Genomic DNA, 18,981 nt, shown 5'->3' with positions numbered 1-18,981 from the left:
TATTGCATGATACCATTATTTTATTTCATATATGTACAAAACAAAACAAAATAGCGTCAAATAACAGGATGCATTTTTTAACGGTGCTCTCGGCGTGTTTCCATCGGCCCTGAGAGTTAAATAGATTGCACCCCCCATTATGGACGTCCACAGAAGCCTCCCCGCCACTCTGACATATTTCAGATCTCTTTTCAGTGCATGGCTGACTGCATCCTTTCATAGCACCCCTTTATTATACAGGTGTTGATGAGCTGATGGTCGTGTGATTTCTAGATGTCTCTCTGTGGTCACAGCGGTACATTCAGTCCACTGGCAACAGAAGCTGGTGAGAAGAGGCTGCGAGGGTAAACAAACCCACCAAGCACAGCCGACATGTTATAACAGGCTGTAGATGTTTCACCCACAGTGCATTTGAATGAATTACAGCCATGTTTTTATCCTTGCGTCACATCATTTAATGCTAAGCACTCTGCCTGTCTCCTTTTCCGGGAAAGAACATGATGTACTTTTACCGGATGGTGCCGGATAAGTATACGCGTTCAGGTGGTAAACACTCCAAATACCCCTCAATTTTTTATCTTTCCTAGCAGGGATCCCATACCAGAGAAAACATCACTCTGCAAATTATAAACACCGGGAATCACAGTAACTCTACACTATAACGATCACTGTAATCACAGCAAAAGGCATACGGGAATCATCATCTCACTTCAAAGAAATTCCTGGGAATGGGGGTTAAAACTCTTGGGGAATGGCTCTCGTTAAATTTAGCTGGCTGAATTACAGTAAACGCTTTATTCCTCCTTAATCTTTTAATTTTTTTAATAATTAACAAATGTACACTCCTTTTTTCACAATTTCATTACACGTTAATAAGTATGTATCTGGTTAGTCACATCCTCCACAGCCTGCACAGGATCAGAGGTGTGTGTTTAATTAAGTGGTAGTTGGTGTAAACATTGGGTGATATTGCAAAAATTCCCATCATTTAAAAACTATTATGTGATTGGGTGAATGATAAACTTAAAATAATAATTTAAAGTAATTTTGTAAAAGGCACCATTTTTACCTGTTAAGTGTTTTTGATAGATTTGACCATGACGATAGACAGTATTGTAAAAACAGCATGAAGAACGGCAGTGCTATTTTCTTTTTAAAGGAATGCTGTTAAAACCGTTAATGACTTGCAGCAACCGCTGACAAACTGATGCAGGGATGTTAAAATGTTCCGAGTTGTGCGTTCAGTGATTTAAGACAGAAGAGAGTGTTCTTGTGTGTGGTTCCTGTTGGTTTTGGTGCCTCTTCCTGTTGTTGTTTCTGCATCCACACACTTTCTGTTTTAGAGGGAACCGTTTGACAGTCAGGTCACACTCCTGCCTGACCTTTGCTTCACACTCCTTCGATCCCGGCCTGTCGCTGACGCACAGAGTGACTCTCTGGTTTAAGTCCTTCAGGTAGACGGCAGCTCCACCCGATCACATGATGGAGCACTGCTCTGCCGCCCCAGCTCCTGAGACTCCTGGGAGATTGAGGGACTCCATGTCAAAGTTAAAGCCTGGAGGCTAAACGGAAAAAGAAAAAAGGACAATCAAGAAACAAATCCGATTTTTCCAAGTAGTGGTAGCTATTCCTTTAATATCTAATATATTGCAATTTTGGATAGTTATACGAGTTTTGCACCAGTATAATTATGTACCTTTGCTTGTAGAATATTTAAATTGTTTGGTTAGTTTATAATAGAAATTCTGAAAGTGATGTAAAAAATAGACCCAGTGCGATTTATGTGGAGTGAGCACGGCACCAGACTTCGTTGAAAAGATAACCTTTTCTTGCTACATTGCTTGACCGTACCGTGATAGATCAAATGTATTCTGATTCGAAGTATAGTTAATGTGGATTTGGAAAACTGACTGGTAAACATTTGGAAAAGTAACAGATAAAGAAACTTGAAGAAAAAAAAAGAGATTAGGATTTGGTGTGATTTAATTGTGTACATGTCTAGATAATTTGTATTATTATATTGTATTTTGTACATTTTAAATTATTAACTAAGGTCATAGACATATACACACAACATTGTTTTTTTGTTGACAGAGCAGTGGAAAACTTACCGCATCACCTGCCAGCTCTTTGGGTGGTTGGCCCAGGTCTTGCAGCTGAAGGTAAAAGTGTTAAATTCTGCGATGAGTTTCGTTACGAACAAACCAACTTCCATTGACATTAAAGTAAACAAGAGAACAGTTTGTAAGCTATGCAGACTGGAAAAATGTAATGGCAAGTAACATCATTCTCTTTAAAGGTGGGGTAGGTAAGTTTGAGAAACCGGCTCGAGATACACTTTTTGTTATATTCCATGGAATGCTCTTAACATCCCGATAGCAATGAATATCTGAAGTGCTTTGACAATAAATCCATAAAAAAAGTTCATCTGTGGAAGCTGTAATACTGTAAAAAGCACGACCAATAATTTGAGCCGGCCCGGCTAAAATAACTGGATGGCCTACCTGCCTGTCAGCCTTCCATCTGTGCACAAACTTATCTCGTGCCCTCATTGGTCATGTGCCCGTTCGTGTGTGTTGGAGGAGGGGCTCTGTAAGGAAGTGGCAGATTTTTTCCGGCTGTGTATTTTCAAATTCTTGCGCACTCGAGCTGGTTTCTCCAAAATGACCTACCCCACCTTTAATGTATAGTATCTTATTCATCACTGCCTCAGTCAAAAGCAGAGTGTGTGTACCTTTTGCATGAGATCCATGATGCCCTCAAACGTGCCGTCTTTATCTGCTGCCCCACTTTCCTCCTTCTCGAACTGATTACAGATCTCTCCCATGATTTTGGCCTGCTGCTCATAGCGCTGGTAGTCCTCCGGGCTGAGGCTTGGCTTGTTGGCCTCCAACCATTCTGGGTACTGTGAGGGTGAGAGGCATTTATCAGTGACACTTGGTAGAGGAACAACAGACTATAGTGAATGCTAGGGAAACAGATGCACACCTTAGCAGTGATCTCTTTGAGAGACGGATAAAGCACTTCCTTAGAGAGCAGATTCTGCATGATGGTCTGCATGATGGGCAGGATGTTCCCGTCGTCACCGCCTCCTTCTCCACCCTCCTCCAATCCTAGGCCTTCAAGCGCCTTAACAAGGTCGTCTCCTGCGAGTCCGGATGTCTGTAAACAACACAGATAGTTGGGGAACTGCTCTATGTCTGAATCACTCTAAATAACAATCAATAGATCCTGATTCACTCACCTGCAGGTTGTCCGCATTTTTGGCCAGGCCACGAAGGGTATCTTTAAGACAGGAAGTGAATTCTTGTTGGGAGGCGGTGTCAGTGCCTATCCAGAGAACACACATAACATTTAGGGTACAGAAACAGAACAGTAAGCAGAGGAACATATCAAAACTACACATGACCCACTGTAGACCTTACCAACTTTGCCAGCTGCTTCTGACAGTTTATTGAAGTGCTGCAGTAACTCTGGCTCCTCACTGGCTAGCTCGGTCATGGCCTTCTCCCACTCCTCCTTTGCTTGGGAAGCCATGTCCCCCTCAAAGAGAGTCTCGAAGAGTTTGCAGTCTTCAAGCATGGGGGGCTGCACAGGTGAATAGAAAACATATTTATAGACACCTCAGGAAACACTGAGTGCTCACACCCACCTTTTGAAAAGAAAAGAATAATACTTTCTGTGCTAAATAACCAATTTGCCATCACACTCAACTTGATAATGGATTGACTGTCTTTCTTTAATGGACTTATATAAGTTGTTTATTTTGTTCCCTTGACACAGTTGCAACCTTTTTTGCATCTAAAAAGTCCTTCTTGGTAAGCAGTGAACTTTTCTGGGGGGGTGAACTTTGTAAACTTGTCCGGTTACACAACAAACAACCAGCTGATTGACTGTGGCAGCAGCAAAAGTAAATAAGTTACAAAACTAAGACAACAAGGGATCAGGAAACTGCCAAACGAAGAAGGACTAATAACAAACAGACAAACACTTCAGTTGGAGACAGCGGCTTAGGTTTTAAGAAAAAGTAAGTAGTCTGACTTGTTTATTATTAATGCCTTTCTTTTAAAACCTACAAAAAAAAGGGACATTCAAATGCCCATATGTTTTCCTTTACAGTTTTTAACAAGGAAAATAAAGCTTTTGCTGTTCCTTTGAATGCTAGTCTCTCAAATTCCTTCATCTTAAGGTTGAACATTTCTAAATTCATACACATTTGATTGACAAGCAGCAGCCAGATGAGAAGAACAATCCAGTTAGGAGAGAAAATACAGTTAGAAGAAAAGGTGTAGCTTTGATTGTCTGCATTATACAGGCATCACATAGCAAACAGACCTTCTCTGGACCGCTGGCTGAGGAGGAAGCAGCAGCAGGTTCAGGGGCTGGAGGGACTGCTGTCTTGTCAAAGTCATCCAAAGCACCTAAAAGAAAGGGATAACATTATAACCATGTCAATGGGCGTTTAAGGAGATTTCGAGGAGTCATTTTACAACACAAATGTATTCATTTAGCCATTATTTCTCTATTAGTTTAAGCCCAAGCAGCAGAAGAGGGATAAGGTGTATATAAAATGTCTCCAAACAACTTGTGAAGAAAACTAGAAACCACTTTTTGTGCCCGATATCTATCTTCATATCTTGTATTTCTACTCTGGTAATGCTGTGTGTTTTGTGTAATGCGTCTTATTTGAAGCAATCAATTACATATTTTAAGTTGTCTTATATTTGTAATTGTATGAATATAGATGAAACATGGGCTGATTCATTTCTAATGACATTTTAGCTTTTCATTAAGCAAATATAATGACATGGTCATTTTAAAGGCTTGTTGATCCTTTTTGGTATAAATGCTTTGGTTCAGCACCACAATGGTCTCGAATATTAAATAAAGATAATTCAATCAACATCAGTAGGGTTTATTGCAGGACTATTGTTTTACAATGCATTACTTTCAGTGGACTTAATGAACTTGCAATTGGAAGTTTGTCAAATACAGATATAAAAACATGTTTACAGTGAGTAAACACCATGATCTGAGCCCAACTGGGATTCAACACATGAACACAAAGGCGAGTAAGGACAAACACAATGCTATAACTATCAGTTCAGCCGCCATGTTAGATAATCAGGAGGATTTTAATATGTCTAACAGCAACTGTGGATTAAGTCAAAAACATTCAAGGGCAAAGATAGTGTGTGGAAACCGCTCTGTGGATCTGGGTGACAGCTAGCTAAGAAAGCTAACAGTGTGCCATATCACACAAACACATGCAATAGAAACAAATACTTTATTTATTTAGCACATGAAATCAGAGGCTGGCCAGCGACAACTTTAAAATAATGTTATTTTGTCGATATTTGGCACCCAGACGAGACATGGGAGGTCCCAGAGCGCATAAGCTAACCCCCCTGACACCGGGGAGAGAGCCAAATCACAGCCGATTATTAGGACCCAATACCCGGGGCTCCTGAGAGTAAAGACACGGTCGCGGTGCAGACTTAATGTCAACACTTACTGTCCAATAATTCGTCCAATTCTGCATCGTGTCCAGTGGACTGCTCTCCTGTTCCTGACGCCATGATGTTACCCTTTCCTACAAACACCCACTGGGCTCTGGAAACTGACGCTTCTGTCGTGACTAAACGTCGCATACACGATTACGTCATCACGTCATCAGGGCTGGATTTGAAATCTGGCGCCATCTGGTGGCAATAAGGCCACAATAATGATAATACAAAATATAAAATTAAAATATGAATACAAAAATAAATATGAATAATAATACAATTAATAATAACAATCATCATCATAAAAATAATCAGAATAATACCATTTATATAACTTTTCATAACAAATAACTAGGTGTTTTGCATGAAAATATATAGACAATCATTATAAATACAAAAAAACAAAGTCTCAAAGTTTTAAAACCATGAACAAAATAAGCTCAACATGCTTTTGCCAACATTTTCAATTTACAACTTCATTTATTTATATAGCAGCTGTGCTTTATGTGATAGAGGAAAAGACAACCAAAGCAAACAACAACACTGTACAAATGTTAAAATATCTTTAAATAAACAGTAATATAATTAATAAAATAATACTACTATGTAAAAACCCATGTTTAAAGATGAAAACTTAAGAAAATGACATTACTCCAAATAAGCTGTATTAAAAATAGCCTTATGCCTTTACAATCATTTTTTCAGATAGTGCTTGTAAATGCATTTCTTTACTTAAATAGACTACTAGTTTTATATACAACGTAGATATTATAAACAACGTAAGGAATTTAAGCACATCAGTCTTGTGAAAATGTGCATATGAGAGCATGCCTTCCACCGTTTCCTGTCTTTCTGAGAGTTTTTTTTAACAGGGGCAGGAAACGCATCAATTTATAGAAAATAAAAAACGGTTGTCATGGGTAACAACTGCTGTAGCTAAGCAACGCAAACAAATAATCCCAGAATGCGATGATTCAGATTCTAGCATCGACAAATATTTAGTATTATCTGGACCGTGTGGTTAGTAACGCTGATGAAACCATGTTAAAAATAAACCTGACGTGATGTTCATGAGTAATTCCTGTTAGGGGGGTTTTCACAACTAATGACCACTTTCTGTTTACATCATACTGTAGCTAATTTGCTCCCAAGCAACTAAGACTGCTATGAGACCACTTGAGGTTCTTTATAAACAAGCCTTAAAAGTTATGGATAGAAAGTCATTAAAAGTCCTACATTAAAAATGTTACTCAAGTAAAAGTACAAAAGTATTAGCAACAAAATGTACTTAAAGTACCAAAAGTAAAAGTAGTCGATCTGCAGATTGGTCTATTTCAGAATAATATATATGATATGTTTTATAATGATTGATCGTTAAAGTGTTATCAAAGCTGGTAAAGGTACAGCTAGTTTGAATGACTTTGTATACTGCAGGGTAGCTTGTGACTTTACTCCAGGTGGAACTAAAGTCTGATTTAAGAGTGGATTATTCACATTATTAATCCAAATCTGTAAAGTAACTAAAGGTATTCAATAAATGTAGTGGAGTATAAGTACACGATTGACCTCGGAATTGAAGTGGGGTAGAATTACAGAATTGCAATTGAAAATACTCAAGTAGAGTACAAGTACCTCCAAATTGTACTTAATTAGGCTACTAGAGTAAAAGTACTCAGTTACTTTACAGCACTGGTTTGAACACACTCTATGCCATAGAGTGTGTGATGAACACATCCCATAGAGTCTATGCGATGTGTTCATCATTAAACAATGAATTGGATTAGAGAAATAAACAATCCTCTTTTGTTTCATTAACAACTACATTTTGTGACTCACAAAAGTTAACATTTATTTCCAATAACACGGGTCAAAACTTTATATATAATTTAGTGTTTAAAACCTCCCTTCATATGGACAACAATAGCGATTGAAAACATACATTTAGATTTGGATTTTTGTCTGTATATGTCCCTGCTTTTCACTACGCTGAAGCCTCTGAAAATGTTCAAAACTATGTTCAACTATATTCAGGTTTTGTTACTCACATGTAATTAAACAAATCAATAAAGTTAACCTTTACTTTCAATAACAGGGGTCAACATTGAGAATATTTACTGGTTAAAAACACCCTCTTCTTACAACCAAAGTTGTAAGAAAAGTAATCTTTTTATGAATAAAAACATGAATTTAACTTTGGATGTGTTGCTTTTTACGATGCTGCCAGCCTCTGAAAAGTAAACTAGTGTAATTGTATAGGAGGTTAAACTTCTGCTGCACTGCATTGGGTGTGTTGAACAGCCAGTGATGAAGAGGAGGAGGAGGAGGAAGAGTTCAGACAGATGTGAATAACGGTGCAGACATGTGATGCCTAATTTGGCTTTGTGGGCGGGCCGCTGCAGCTCAGAGTACTGCTCAACACTGAGGAGTCTCACTCTGCCTCTCTCTGCTCTGGATGTGAAGGAGACTATACGCAGCACACTATCTGAAAGGTAACCAACTCTCAAATCAAACTTTTATTATAACTCCTAGAACTTAATGTGGTGATTTGTGCAGCAAGGAAAAGTGTTTATATGAGGCTGATACTGAGAGCTTGTGCAGGAAAATACTTCACAGCTGCTACTTGTTGCATCTTGCTTATACCTGCAATGTGAAAAATGTGATACGATCTAGGGTGTGTCTATTTACATGCATGGTTTTCACGGTGATATAAGAACAACCTTTTATTTCTTGTTATTGAATTTTTTTTTTTAAATGTGCCTTTATATAAAAATAAAATGCTGAGTATAGGTGGAAAACTTCAACAAAACTAAATGAATTCATATGTATATGCATATGCTTGGTGAGTTTAAAGAAACGTTATTATACTTTCTTCACTACTATAGGTCTACTCATTTTGTGCCGAGAGACAAAGAAATAATGTTTTCGAAAATGTTCCAAAAAGTATTTTCAGCACACTTTCCTGAAGATAAAAATCGAATTGATCAACATGTATTTCTGTGTTTATTGTAAGTTTGTATTACTGTAACTGTGTTTAGAGTAGTGCAGTATGTGTATGTGTGTGTGTGAATGTGTGGTGAGAGACTTATAGACTTTTGGCAAAGAATACACTTTTTTTTTCATTGCTCCAAAAAGTATTTTCAGCCCAGTTTCCTGAAGACAAGATTCACATTTCTGTGTTTCGTGTAAGATTGTGTTTACTACTTTACTACTTGAGTGCAGCGTGGTGTGTGTGTGTGTGTGTGTGTGTGTGTGTGTGTGTGTGTGTGTGTGTGTGTGTGTGTGTGTGTGTGTGTGTGTGTGTGTGTGTGTGTGTGTGTGTGTGTGTGTGTGTGTGTGTGTGTGTGTGGTGGGAGAAGGGTGCGGCAGGAGGCACACCCACTTTCACCGTCGATGAATGAACCTCTGGAGGCGCCTAAAACACAGCTATCACACTCACTTTGACTCTTTCTCTGTCTGAATTGTATTGAAGACGCTGATTTAGATTCTCACCAATAACTGTTATTCTTCATTTCAATGCAGAACTTTATCCAAGTTTTTCTTTTTCGTTGAATAGGTTGGTTGGTCAAATAGAAAGTGATGACCCTAAATAATCAGTGTGTGGTTAGAGAGATTAAGTATCTTTTTAAGCTTTGTCTTATGAGTCTTTAGTCTCATCTGAAGGGAAATCTGGGGGAAAAGCTTAATACTTTGGTTCTTTTTAGTTTAAGAAAGGTCAAATGTAAAGGTATATTTGGGAAGAACCTCTCAAAAACACACAACAGACACTAATACGAATCTATTACACACATAATGGGATAGTTTGCTAACAGAACTCATCTTGTGCTTCGATCCTCGGGTCTCCTGTAAGTGGATTACGGGGGAAATCAAGTTAGTGAAGTTGTGTCATGACAACCAAACAAGCTGTGCACATGACTCACTACCCGAGAAAAGCTTGTTTCCTGAACATCTACCTTTGTGCGTGCGTGCGTGCGTGCGTGCGTGCGTGCGTGTGTGTGCGTGTGTGTCCCTTCCCTGCTGTCAGTATGAAAAGTGACTATGCAGAGGAGCCTGATGCTCTCACATCCTGTTTGCTGTCCTGATGTGTGAGCCTATTTTCAGCCCCTCCTCCACTTTGGGAAGTGCTTGTGGGATGCTGTAGTGTTTTTCCATGCTGTGCCGCAAAAATGCACTTTTCCACACTATGCTTTTGTATCTTTTCTCTCTTTTTTGTTTGCCATTTTCCTCCCTTATTTCTTTCCTAACTTGATTCCATGAGCAGCAATGGCGGCAGGATTGATTTTTCCATTACGACCCCTCAGTATACGTTTATTTTGAGTGGTTTACATGAAGCGTAATTGTTACCCCGACTTTAAAGCTGGAGTGGGAGTATTGAGCTGGGAGAGAGGGAGAGGACAACTGATGGAAAAGAGAGGGAGGAGCCGCTCAAATGAGACTATGAGGAGGGAAGGGAAAGAGAGGGAAGGAAATAAAGAACTTGGCAAATGCGTCAAAGTTAGTAGTTGTTCAACAGCAGCCAGACTGCAGCACATCTGGAAAGCATCAGGAAGTTGGAAAATCTTACAAGAATTAAGGGAGGAGGGGAAGAACTGGTGAAAGAGAGGGGCCGGGTGGTGACTCACTTTCCTGCTATTCCACTCCATCACTGTGTTTGAACTGTGTGTCCTTCTGTGGCCTGAGACACAGGGCTTCCCCCGTGTTTCTCCCTCTTTTTACTCCCCCGCCTTCCCCTCCCTCTTGGCTCCAAGTGAGTCATCCTGCAGGAGTTTCAGGGGTCTCTTTTTCCATTTCTTATACTTTCTGTTCTAGCCTTTCTATTCATACCTCGCCACCAGTTCAGGTTTTTGCCTCCCCAGCCTCGACCATTTTATTGCTGTCTAATGGGACTAATGTAAACAGGCCCTTTCCCCGTGTTTATAACCGTCTCTGTGTAAACTGGGAACAGGGAATGCAGCACTCGAGGAGCCAAGTGGGTGATGGGTGTTGGGAGAGATGGGAGGAAAGACAGTCTATGGAGGAGGGTTTCTGCATGAGGAAAATGTCCATCTTCTCGTCTTTTTGTGTGTGGAAATCTTGTTTTTCTGAAAGCCTCAAAAGCTTGTCTTAAGATTTTCTGTGAAGCAAGTAGAAAAAAAAACTTGTACTAGTATTGAGTTCATCCTGAAATATAAAGAAAAGCAAAACATGTTAAGCAACAAACATGCATCACTAAAAGTCCTTCAGAATCAAACAGCAGACGCTTCTTAGATAGACGCCATTTTGCACCATCATTCAATAGAAATCCCTTTAGGAGGAGGAAGGCGTCGTCTGTACATCAGCGAGCTCATTACATCACATGCATCGGCAACAGTTGGCGATTTGAGTCATTTAAAAACTGGAAATACCCTTGACTGCTTTGCAATGTGCTAGGTCGTTGTGAAACCTGAAGTATTGTCTGGGACCATTTTGTCAGCTCTTTTGGAGCCATAAAAGTCAAATTTCAGGATGTGGGGAAAAAGAAATCAGTGTACAAAAGTGGAAAAAAGGAAAAGCAGACTGAAAATATACATCTTATAATCATTAGCTCATCAAAAACATTTAAACGTGCAATTAAAAAGTTATCAGTCCAAAAACAATGCTAGGTTTCAGATTTGCTGTTTCTCCCTGTCGTTGTAATTTGAATATTTGAAGTTATTCACCTCTTCACCGTTTTTAATAGCAACCAATTTCCACGATAAAATCTAATATAAAACAATAAAAGTCAACAAAGAATCTAGCTAAATCACACTCCAATGTGAGCTTAAAAAAGAGACTGTGTGACTTTTAAAAGAGGAAATCGCACATTCATTTTCTTGCAAATGAACAGTTAATTTCATTGGCAGTAAAACATACCCTTGCTCAATCCAACAGACTCGGGCTTGGTCAGTGGTTTGCTGACTTTATGACTCTTTTCCACTTTTACTACTGGAACAATTAACTATAAATTTCACTTGTGGTCACAATTTCTACTATTCAGCTCAATGCACTCAGTAGATGAAACAGTTACGACGGAAATGATTAGCTACCAAACTCGTGGCAAAAGCATATTTTTTTGAGGAGCTGCATCTGAAAATACCTTTTTGTTAGCTTTAAAGGGGACCTATCATGCAAAATACACTTTTTGATGTCTTTTATACATAACTATGTGTCCCCGGTGTGTCAGGGAACTCACGCAGCTTCAGAAAATAAAACCCTTCTCTTTTCCTCCATACCCAAATCTTTTAAAAACAGGGGTACAACGAGCGGATACAGATTTGCTGCCGATATGACGTCATATCGGATGGTGGACCCACAGAAAGTTGCTATCAGAAACAATGCCTGACGTGTTTTGGACGTAATATGGCCTGTGTTTACATTAGCAAGCCTCGCTAACACTCAGAGCTAACCTGTCCTAGAGAGCACATGTGTTTAAAAAGCAGGAAATAAAAAAAGAACTCACCTTGTGATAAACCTGCAAGAGAAAAAGCATTTGAATTCCGTACTGTTTCAGAAATAATCCTTGATGTGGTTTAGAACAGGATGGCGTTTTATCAGAGCAGAATTTAACTTTATCTCCGGTAGAATTCTGATCAGGCATTAGCTCCGCCTCCTCTTTTTAGTTTTTTCAAACTAAGGCCCAAAATCCGCGTTTCTCTAACGGGCCGTCTCCACGGCAGCGTTAAAAAAATCTTGGAGGTGGGCGTATCTGAAGCTTGAGGATTTTTTGCGAGCAACCAATCACATGAATCTCCCGCCCGCGACATACGAAGCAAAAAAGCCCGAAGTAAACTGGATATAAACTCCCCAAAACAGGCGAAAACCTACCACTGTCTCTGCCACCTCCCTCCATGCCTGGCTCCTCCGGTTTATATCCCGGTAGGTCTGGTCATAAAGCACCGGGTGATTGATTCGCTACCGCTAATTTCTCCTCCATTTTTTGGAATATGAGGAAATGACCTGCGGTCTGTCTCTCCCAGCATACACGCCGTTTGATTGGCTAGAGCTTGAACTGTCAGATTTGCGTACACGGGATTTGATTGGCTGACGCTTCCTCCTCAGCTTCAAAAGTTGAACATTGTTCAACTTTGGATCTTGAAAATCCTGAGAATCTCCGCTCGCCTGCCCACAATGCATTTTGGCGAAAGCGAAAAAAAGTGACGTCACCCCATTCAAAGTGAATGGGCAGAAGCGTTTCAAGATTTTTTAACGCTGCCGTGGAGACGGCCCGTAACAGGGCTGAAACAGAGGGATATGAGGGATGTCTAAAATGCATGATCTGTTTGTATTTTGAGCAAAATACATCATAGACATGTTTTTATATATTTGTATATATCTGAGACCCATAATATATGCCTTAATAGCATGATAGGTGCACTTTAACTAAGACATGCTCGTTGGTTAAAAATAATTCAGGAAGTGTAATAAATAACTAACTAAAGAAGAACTTGACAAGACAGTTGAAGGAAGGAAGGAAGGAAGGAACTTACTGTAAAGAACAAACCCTATTGTAGTTACATTTACAATAGTTAGCGGTGAAGTACAGTATTGAGATATCTTTAAGACCCTGAAAACATGGTGTCTATTTATCTCATTGAAACTAAAAATGTTTGAATAAAACATATATTGGTATTTATTATAAGGAGGTTCATTGGTGCACTGAAGAACCTGACATCACTTTTTTTTTTTTACAAATGAGCTGCGCCCACTTCAAATAGTGCCGAAAAACAGCCAAAAATCTTTGGAAATAACTAAAAATGTTTCCGGTTTAGCAGAATTGGTTTAATTTCCTTTCAAACCCAGGCTCTCATATAGGGATATCTTTCCAAGGCCTTACAAATGCAGAACATTTATTTAAATAAAAAACAGAATTCAAAGAATTAAAGGCTTAGGAATGAAAATCTGAGGCCCCAGTCTCATCCAACAATGCAACAATAACATAAGACATAAAACAATTAGAGTAGAAATATAAAGGGAAATAGTATAGTGCAAGACAAGGTTGACCAATGTGCAAGTAAATGCAGAAATAACTAAATTATATTGATGTAAATTAGAATAAGATCAACTAAATAGTCAAATCAAATACTGCATATTGTTACAATTGATAAATACATTTGTGAGCTATCAAAAAAAAAATGCTTTAAACCTTCTTTTAACACCCCAGCTGCACCAGATTGTCAGCCTTGTTAGGATTTCAGATGTGTGTGTGCAGAGTAGATCCTGGGAGTGGAATAAGTGATGAGGGCCATGTTTAGAGCTCGATGACAGACTCACACTGCGGGGTCGGTGAAGGCTGCAACGCCACGCCCGTCAGAGGACATGAGCATGGAGAAATGTCCGAGAGAGAAACAGTGTGCACTCAGCGCAGGAATGCTGTGAGAAAGCAGTCTGATAGGAGGCAGAAAGCACCACAGAAGAAGAGAGGGAGTGTTCAGGAGATGGTAAATGTGCTGTTACGACTGTGACAACAGTGCAGTCATTATTTGTGGCTTTAAATTGCGTTTTCATGCTTTCACTTGTTGTTGTTTTAACCATTCGTGAAAATACAATAACAGCACTGTGTGTTGCAGAAAAAATGGCCGTCATGTGGTTGTATTATGTATCTAGAGATCATGACAAAATTACATAAAATCTGCAAAACAGACTTTCATGGTCTCTGTGGTTAATGTTTAAATATGGTTATTGTTAGTGAATTGTATTGTGATCTGCATATGTACGTGTTTAACATTAACATTCCTTTGTTTTGACTTTCTGGTATTGTATTACTATTTCAGCACCTTGAGACTCTGAGATAGAACATATTATGCTCATTTTCAAGTTCATATTTGTATTTTGTGCCTCTTCTGTTACTTTAATGTTCAAAAAGGGCTCTTTTTTCACCCACGTCTGAAACCAGAGCCCAGTCTGCTCTGATTGGTTAGCTGGCCGGCTCTGTTGGGATTGGTCAACCGCCAAAAGATGTCCCGCCCCTTATCCTATCACGTACAATATGTTGGAGCGCTAGCCAATAGAAGCGCAAGTGTTACATAATGATGTCACTATGTTATGGAAGTACACATAGGAATCCAATGGAGGCGTTTCAGGCAGTGTGTGGGAGATACACTTTGGGATTTTAGCCTTTGCAGCCCATTTACATGCACTACCCAAACATGATAAAAGGGGACTTAAAATGTAATACTAATTATTTTTCAATTTCTTTTCGTCTTACAGTTTCTCTGCCTTCTCTGGGTGGCTGAAATCCGAGGAAGTGATTCCCTATAGGACGAGACTCCTCTCTCTCAGGAACAATTTCATCTTCTCGCATCACCTACCACATCATGGCTGTAGTTCTCCACTCCAGCCCCATCTTTTGGACACGGCTGGCCGCCGTGATATTCTCCTGCGTGGCCTTCTCCGTGGCCGTGCATGGCGGCCATCTCTCCCACGGCACCGGGGACTGGTGCATCTTCTGCTGGGCCTTCGGTTTCGCCGGGACCCTCCTCGTCATCCTGGTGGAGCTCTTCGGCCTGCAGACCAGAGCCCCTGTGTCCTGGAAGAACTTCCCCATCACCTTCGCCTGCTACGCCGCCCTGTTCTGCCTGTCCGCCTCCATCCTCTTCCCTCTCTATTATCTCAAGGGCTCCATTGGCCAAAGCCAAATCCGCGACTACCGCATCGTGTCGACCGTCTTCTCCTGCCTGGCCACCATCGCCTACATCAGCGAGGTGAGCATGAGCAAGGCGCGTCCGGGAGAAGTTGCTGGCTACATGGCGACCGCTCCAGGCCTCCTGAAAGTCTGCGAGACCTTTGTGGCCTGCATCATCTTCGTCTTCGTCAGCGACCCCGTGACTTACGACCGTCACGACGCACTCAAGTACTGCATGTCGGTCTACTGCATCTGCTTCATCCTGTCGGCGATCATCATCCTGCTCTGCATTGGCGAGTGCACCGGCTGCCTTCCCTTCCCCTTCGCACGCTTCCTGTCCTCCTACGCCCTGCTGGCTGTGGTCCTCTATCTGTCGGCGACTATCATCTGGCCCATCTTCAACTTCGACCCCAATAATGGAGGGACGAAACATAGGCCCAGCACCTGCAGCAACGCACAGGGTTTGTGTGTGTGGGATAAGAACATGGCGGTGGCTGTGCTCACGGGCGTCAACTTCGTCCTTTACCTGGTCGACCTGATCTACTCTTCCCGCCTGGTGTTTGTGAATGCTTGAAGGGAAGTGAAAGGGTTTTAAGCTGGCAGTATGCACCAAATAAAATTGAATATGGCAGGTTTTCAAAGGCCAAATGTCAAATACAGTGCTGCAAGCATGTGCAAGTGTAATCACTGCGACTCTGATCTGTTTGTATAATGGCATCCGATTCTCACACTAGATGCAGAAGAGTGTAGAGTTATACCATAACTGGTGTAGTTTTTTGCAGAATTGCAGTCTGGTTTGACATTATTTGGTGATGGAATTTAAAATAAAAGGATTTTATTTCACTATATTTCTGGAGAAGTTGAAGTTGCCCAAAGCACCTGTGTAATGTTAGACCCAGGATGTAGAGATAATGTGAAAGTGACATTTCTTTTTTAGAGATATCAAAAATATACCTAGGCAATCAAACCAGATCTTGTGTTATTTTTACCAAGACTTTGCCTGTACAAACCTGCCACATTTAATTTTGAGTGAAGTATACTGCTTAGGACCATAGAGAGAAAGAGAAAAGAGGAATTCAATGGCTATGTTTACAAATACAACAATATTCCCTTATCATAAAATACCAAGGCTTTCTGCTCATACATGTCAAACCTTGCTTGACTCTCTATTTTGAGAGACCTGAATGTAATTGCTGGATCTTTTTCATCCATTTGAATTGCAAGTAATTGCCCAATACAGTATTTCATGTATAGATGTTCTGGAGTAAGCTAAAAAAAATAATCTCACAGACAAGAATGTTAAAAATAATACATGCTACTGTAACGGCCAAATACTGTGCATGTCAACATAGTCTGTGATGACAAATGAAGAAATACCAAAGAAATTGGCGGCTTATTATTATTATTATTTTTTTTTTAATGCCTTTTAAACGTCTGGTGGATCAAAATATCTAATCATCTATAAACACCCAACTCACACCACTTAATTCATATATGTATATGTCAATTGGGTCTATTGGTTTTGTACTGCTGTAATAAATACTCAGAGAAAGTTACTAAAATGGATGCTTCTCTCTCTCTAGAAGTGGTTAGTGTTATATTCTTAGCTTTTTTATATTCTACTGTTCGTGTTTCAATTGTGCATACCACATCAGTGTTGTAGGAGAACATAATCTATTGTTTCAATAAACCACATGTTAAACAGATGAGAGTGTGTTTTGTGTTTTTGCCAAACATGTTATCAAGTTGTGTGATTGACCTACAATTTGGTGCGAATATTCATAGTGCTAGGAGGATTAATCTCATTGTTGTTGGCAACCCCTTGCTTGTGATTAGTAAGCACCACAGGCAGGTCAATTATTTCATATTTTCAGTGAAATACCTCAACATTTACTCGATGAATCGGCCCCAAATGTTGTCAAACAACGTTTCCGAATGTTCTTTTAGTTCCACTAAAGGTTCTCTGCATTGCTCTCAATGGCCAAAACAACTAAAAACTAAAATGACAAAGATACACAAAGAAAGGTAAGAACAGACAGAACTCACAAGTGATATACATGAATTAACTTTGACAAAACTTATCTGATTGTTTGAACTGAAAGTAAACATAGTATAAATCAGCATCTGCTCAATGCACACTATTTATATTTCCCTGTTTACTTTATCTCTCACCACACTCTTTCCTCACCTCCTCCCTTCGCTGCCAGACGCCCTCCCGCTCTCTGCAGACCCCAGAGAAGCCTTCAGGGGCCGTAATATGTCTCCGGCACCAGAGACTGTGACTGAGGAGGATGGAGTAATGGGCGGAGTGAAACACAGTACACACATTCAAGTTGTCCATAAATCTATGGCCTGGAGAAGAGACAGCAACAACGCCCAGCTCTGACACAATAACATAAAATGGAGTTTCTTTTGTTGAAGGAACGGTTGTATCCTCTGCCATAGAAACATGGAGCAGGCTAAAACACTATGAAATAGATGTTAATGTATCTTTTAGTTTCACCATATACTATACTATATATATGTTGAATATTTTAAATAGTCTTTGTGGTTACATTTTTTACATTCTGGGTTACGGATCATATAGCATATCAGGACTGTCATCTAAAAAAACATTTTAAATAACACTATCTGTATCTTATTGTGAGTATAAACATTATTCCAATGCTGCTGAAGTGAAAATGTTATTGCCACAAGACTACCAGGTTCTCTTGACTGTCCGAGGGAACAATGTTGTTTCTAAATAATAACGGCATGAGTCTGCTTCCGTCTGTTTTACACCATCTCCCAGTAAGCTTTGCTTCTGTTGTGTACAGCGAGAAGTCGTGTGATGCGAGGCCTTCCTACTCTCTTTAGAAGACTAAATGAATTCTTGGCCTTCCCACTTTGACCCAGAGAAAGAACAAAGAGCATAATTCATCAGCAGGGCCGCCCCTCCCTACAGGCAGATCACACAGACTGTCAATAGCTTGATACCGTTTCCAAATGAGAGGCCATAGAAAGAAGTCTGTCTCAAACACAGCATCTTCTTTCCATTCCCAAAGCGGATGTGTCGCTATCAACATAACTGAGACTCAAGTGTGTAACAACAAGCACACTTGAATAGCAACAAAGTGTTAAACTACAAACATACGACGCATTAAAATAGACACACAGATGTGGAAAGGCCCGCCATTCCTCCAGTACCGAGGTTCATGTATATTCCCACAGATACTCTTTCCAAGCCAAGAGTCTCAATAGCAAACAGATGTGCGTCACATAGTAACAAGAGAAGTGACTTTGTGGTATTGGCTCTTTTATTTCAACACATTTAGATCCTCTGACCTGCTTTGACACTTTGACTCTTCCCTGTGTTGTAAGTGTTACTAATCTCCTGTTATCCACGGGTTTGAAAGGGGAACTTTACCCATTTCGCTCATAAAGTTCAGTTCATTCGTCACGGGGAGCACTACTCTGTTTCTATGAATCAATAACAAGTGGTTTTGATGTGGAGCAGCAAAGAGGAAGTCACTTTGTCCAGCATATGATGCTTCCTAAAAGGAATTGTTGTTTTATTGTGCGGTTTCATTACAGAATTAACAAATCAAATGTTAATGTGTGAGCTTTAGAGGTGCTGATAGGGGTGGAATATGTTACCTTTGGGCAGTCAGGCTGTTTTCCTGTTTCCAGTCTTTATGCTATGCTAGGCTAAATAGCTAACTAGCTTAACCATTAGGTGATATTCTCATGTAACTCTCTTATTTACCAAAATGTCAAACTATTCTTCCAAATCTGTTTCCTGTGTCAACACTTTTAAAATCCTCTGTTACCCACATTCAATATTTTAGTTTACAGTTTTCAATGCTAAATTACCAGTAG

General features: G+C 39.9%; 2 protein-coding genes across 2 annotated transcripts; one reads left to right on the top strand and one right to left on the bottom strand.

Moving 5' to 3' along the window:
- pex19 (peroxisomal biogenesis factor 19) lies at window positions 1–5,619 on the bottom strand. Its single transcript, XM_034153030.1, has 8 exons — window positions 5,516–5,619; window positions 4,336–4,421; window positions 3,426–3,588; window positions 3,245–3,330; window positions 2,989–3,162; window positions 2,735–2,905; window positions 2,112–2,156; window positions 1–1,562 (listed from the first exon to the last, which is right to left on the bottom strand). The coding sequence occupies exons 1-8, from the start codon at window positions 5,577–5,579 to the stop codon at window positions 1,476–1,478; spliced, it is 876 nt and encodes a 291-aa protein (XP_034008921.1). The 5' UTR covers window positions 5,580–5,619; the 3' UTR covers window positions 1–1,475.
- Window positions 5,620–7,896: 2,277 nt separating this feature from the next.
- On the top strand, window positions 7,897–16,829 carry si:dkeyp-66d1.7 (myeloid-associated differentiation marker homolog). The gene is made up of 2 exons (XM_034153028.1): window positions 7,897–7,996; window positions 14,709–16,829. Exon 2 carries the CDS (start codon window positions 14,816–14,818, stop codon window positions 15,695–15,697), a length of 882 nt encoding a protein of 293 aa, XP_034008919.1. The 5' UTR covers window positions 7,897–7,996; window positions 14,709–14,815; the 3' UTR covers window positions 15,698–16,829.
- Window positions 16,830–18,981: the final 2,152 nt, after the last annotated feature.

The sequence above is a fragment of the Trematomus bernacchii genome, unplaced genomic scaffold (assembly GCF_902827165.1).
Source record: "Trematomus bernacchii unplaced genomic scaffold, fTreBer1.1, whole genome shotgun sequence".
Lineage (NCBI taxonomy): Eukaryota > Metazoa > Chordata > Actinopteri > Perciformes > Nototheniidae > Trematomus > Trematomus bernacchii.
Note: the sequence above shows the minus strand (reverse complement) of the source record. Positions and strands in the feature narration are given on the sequence as shown.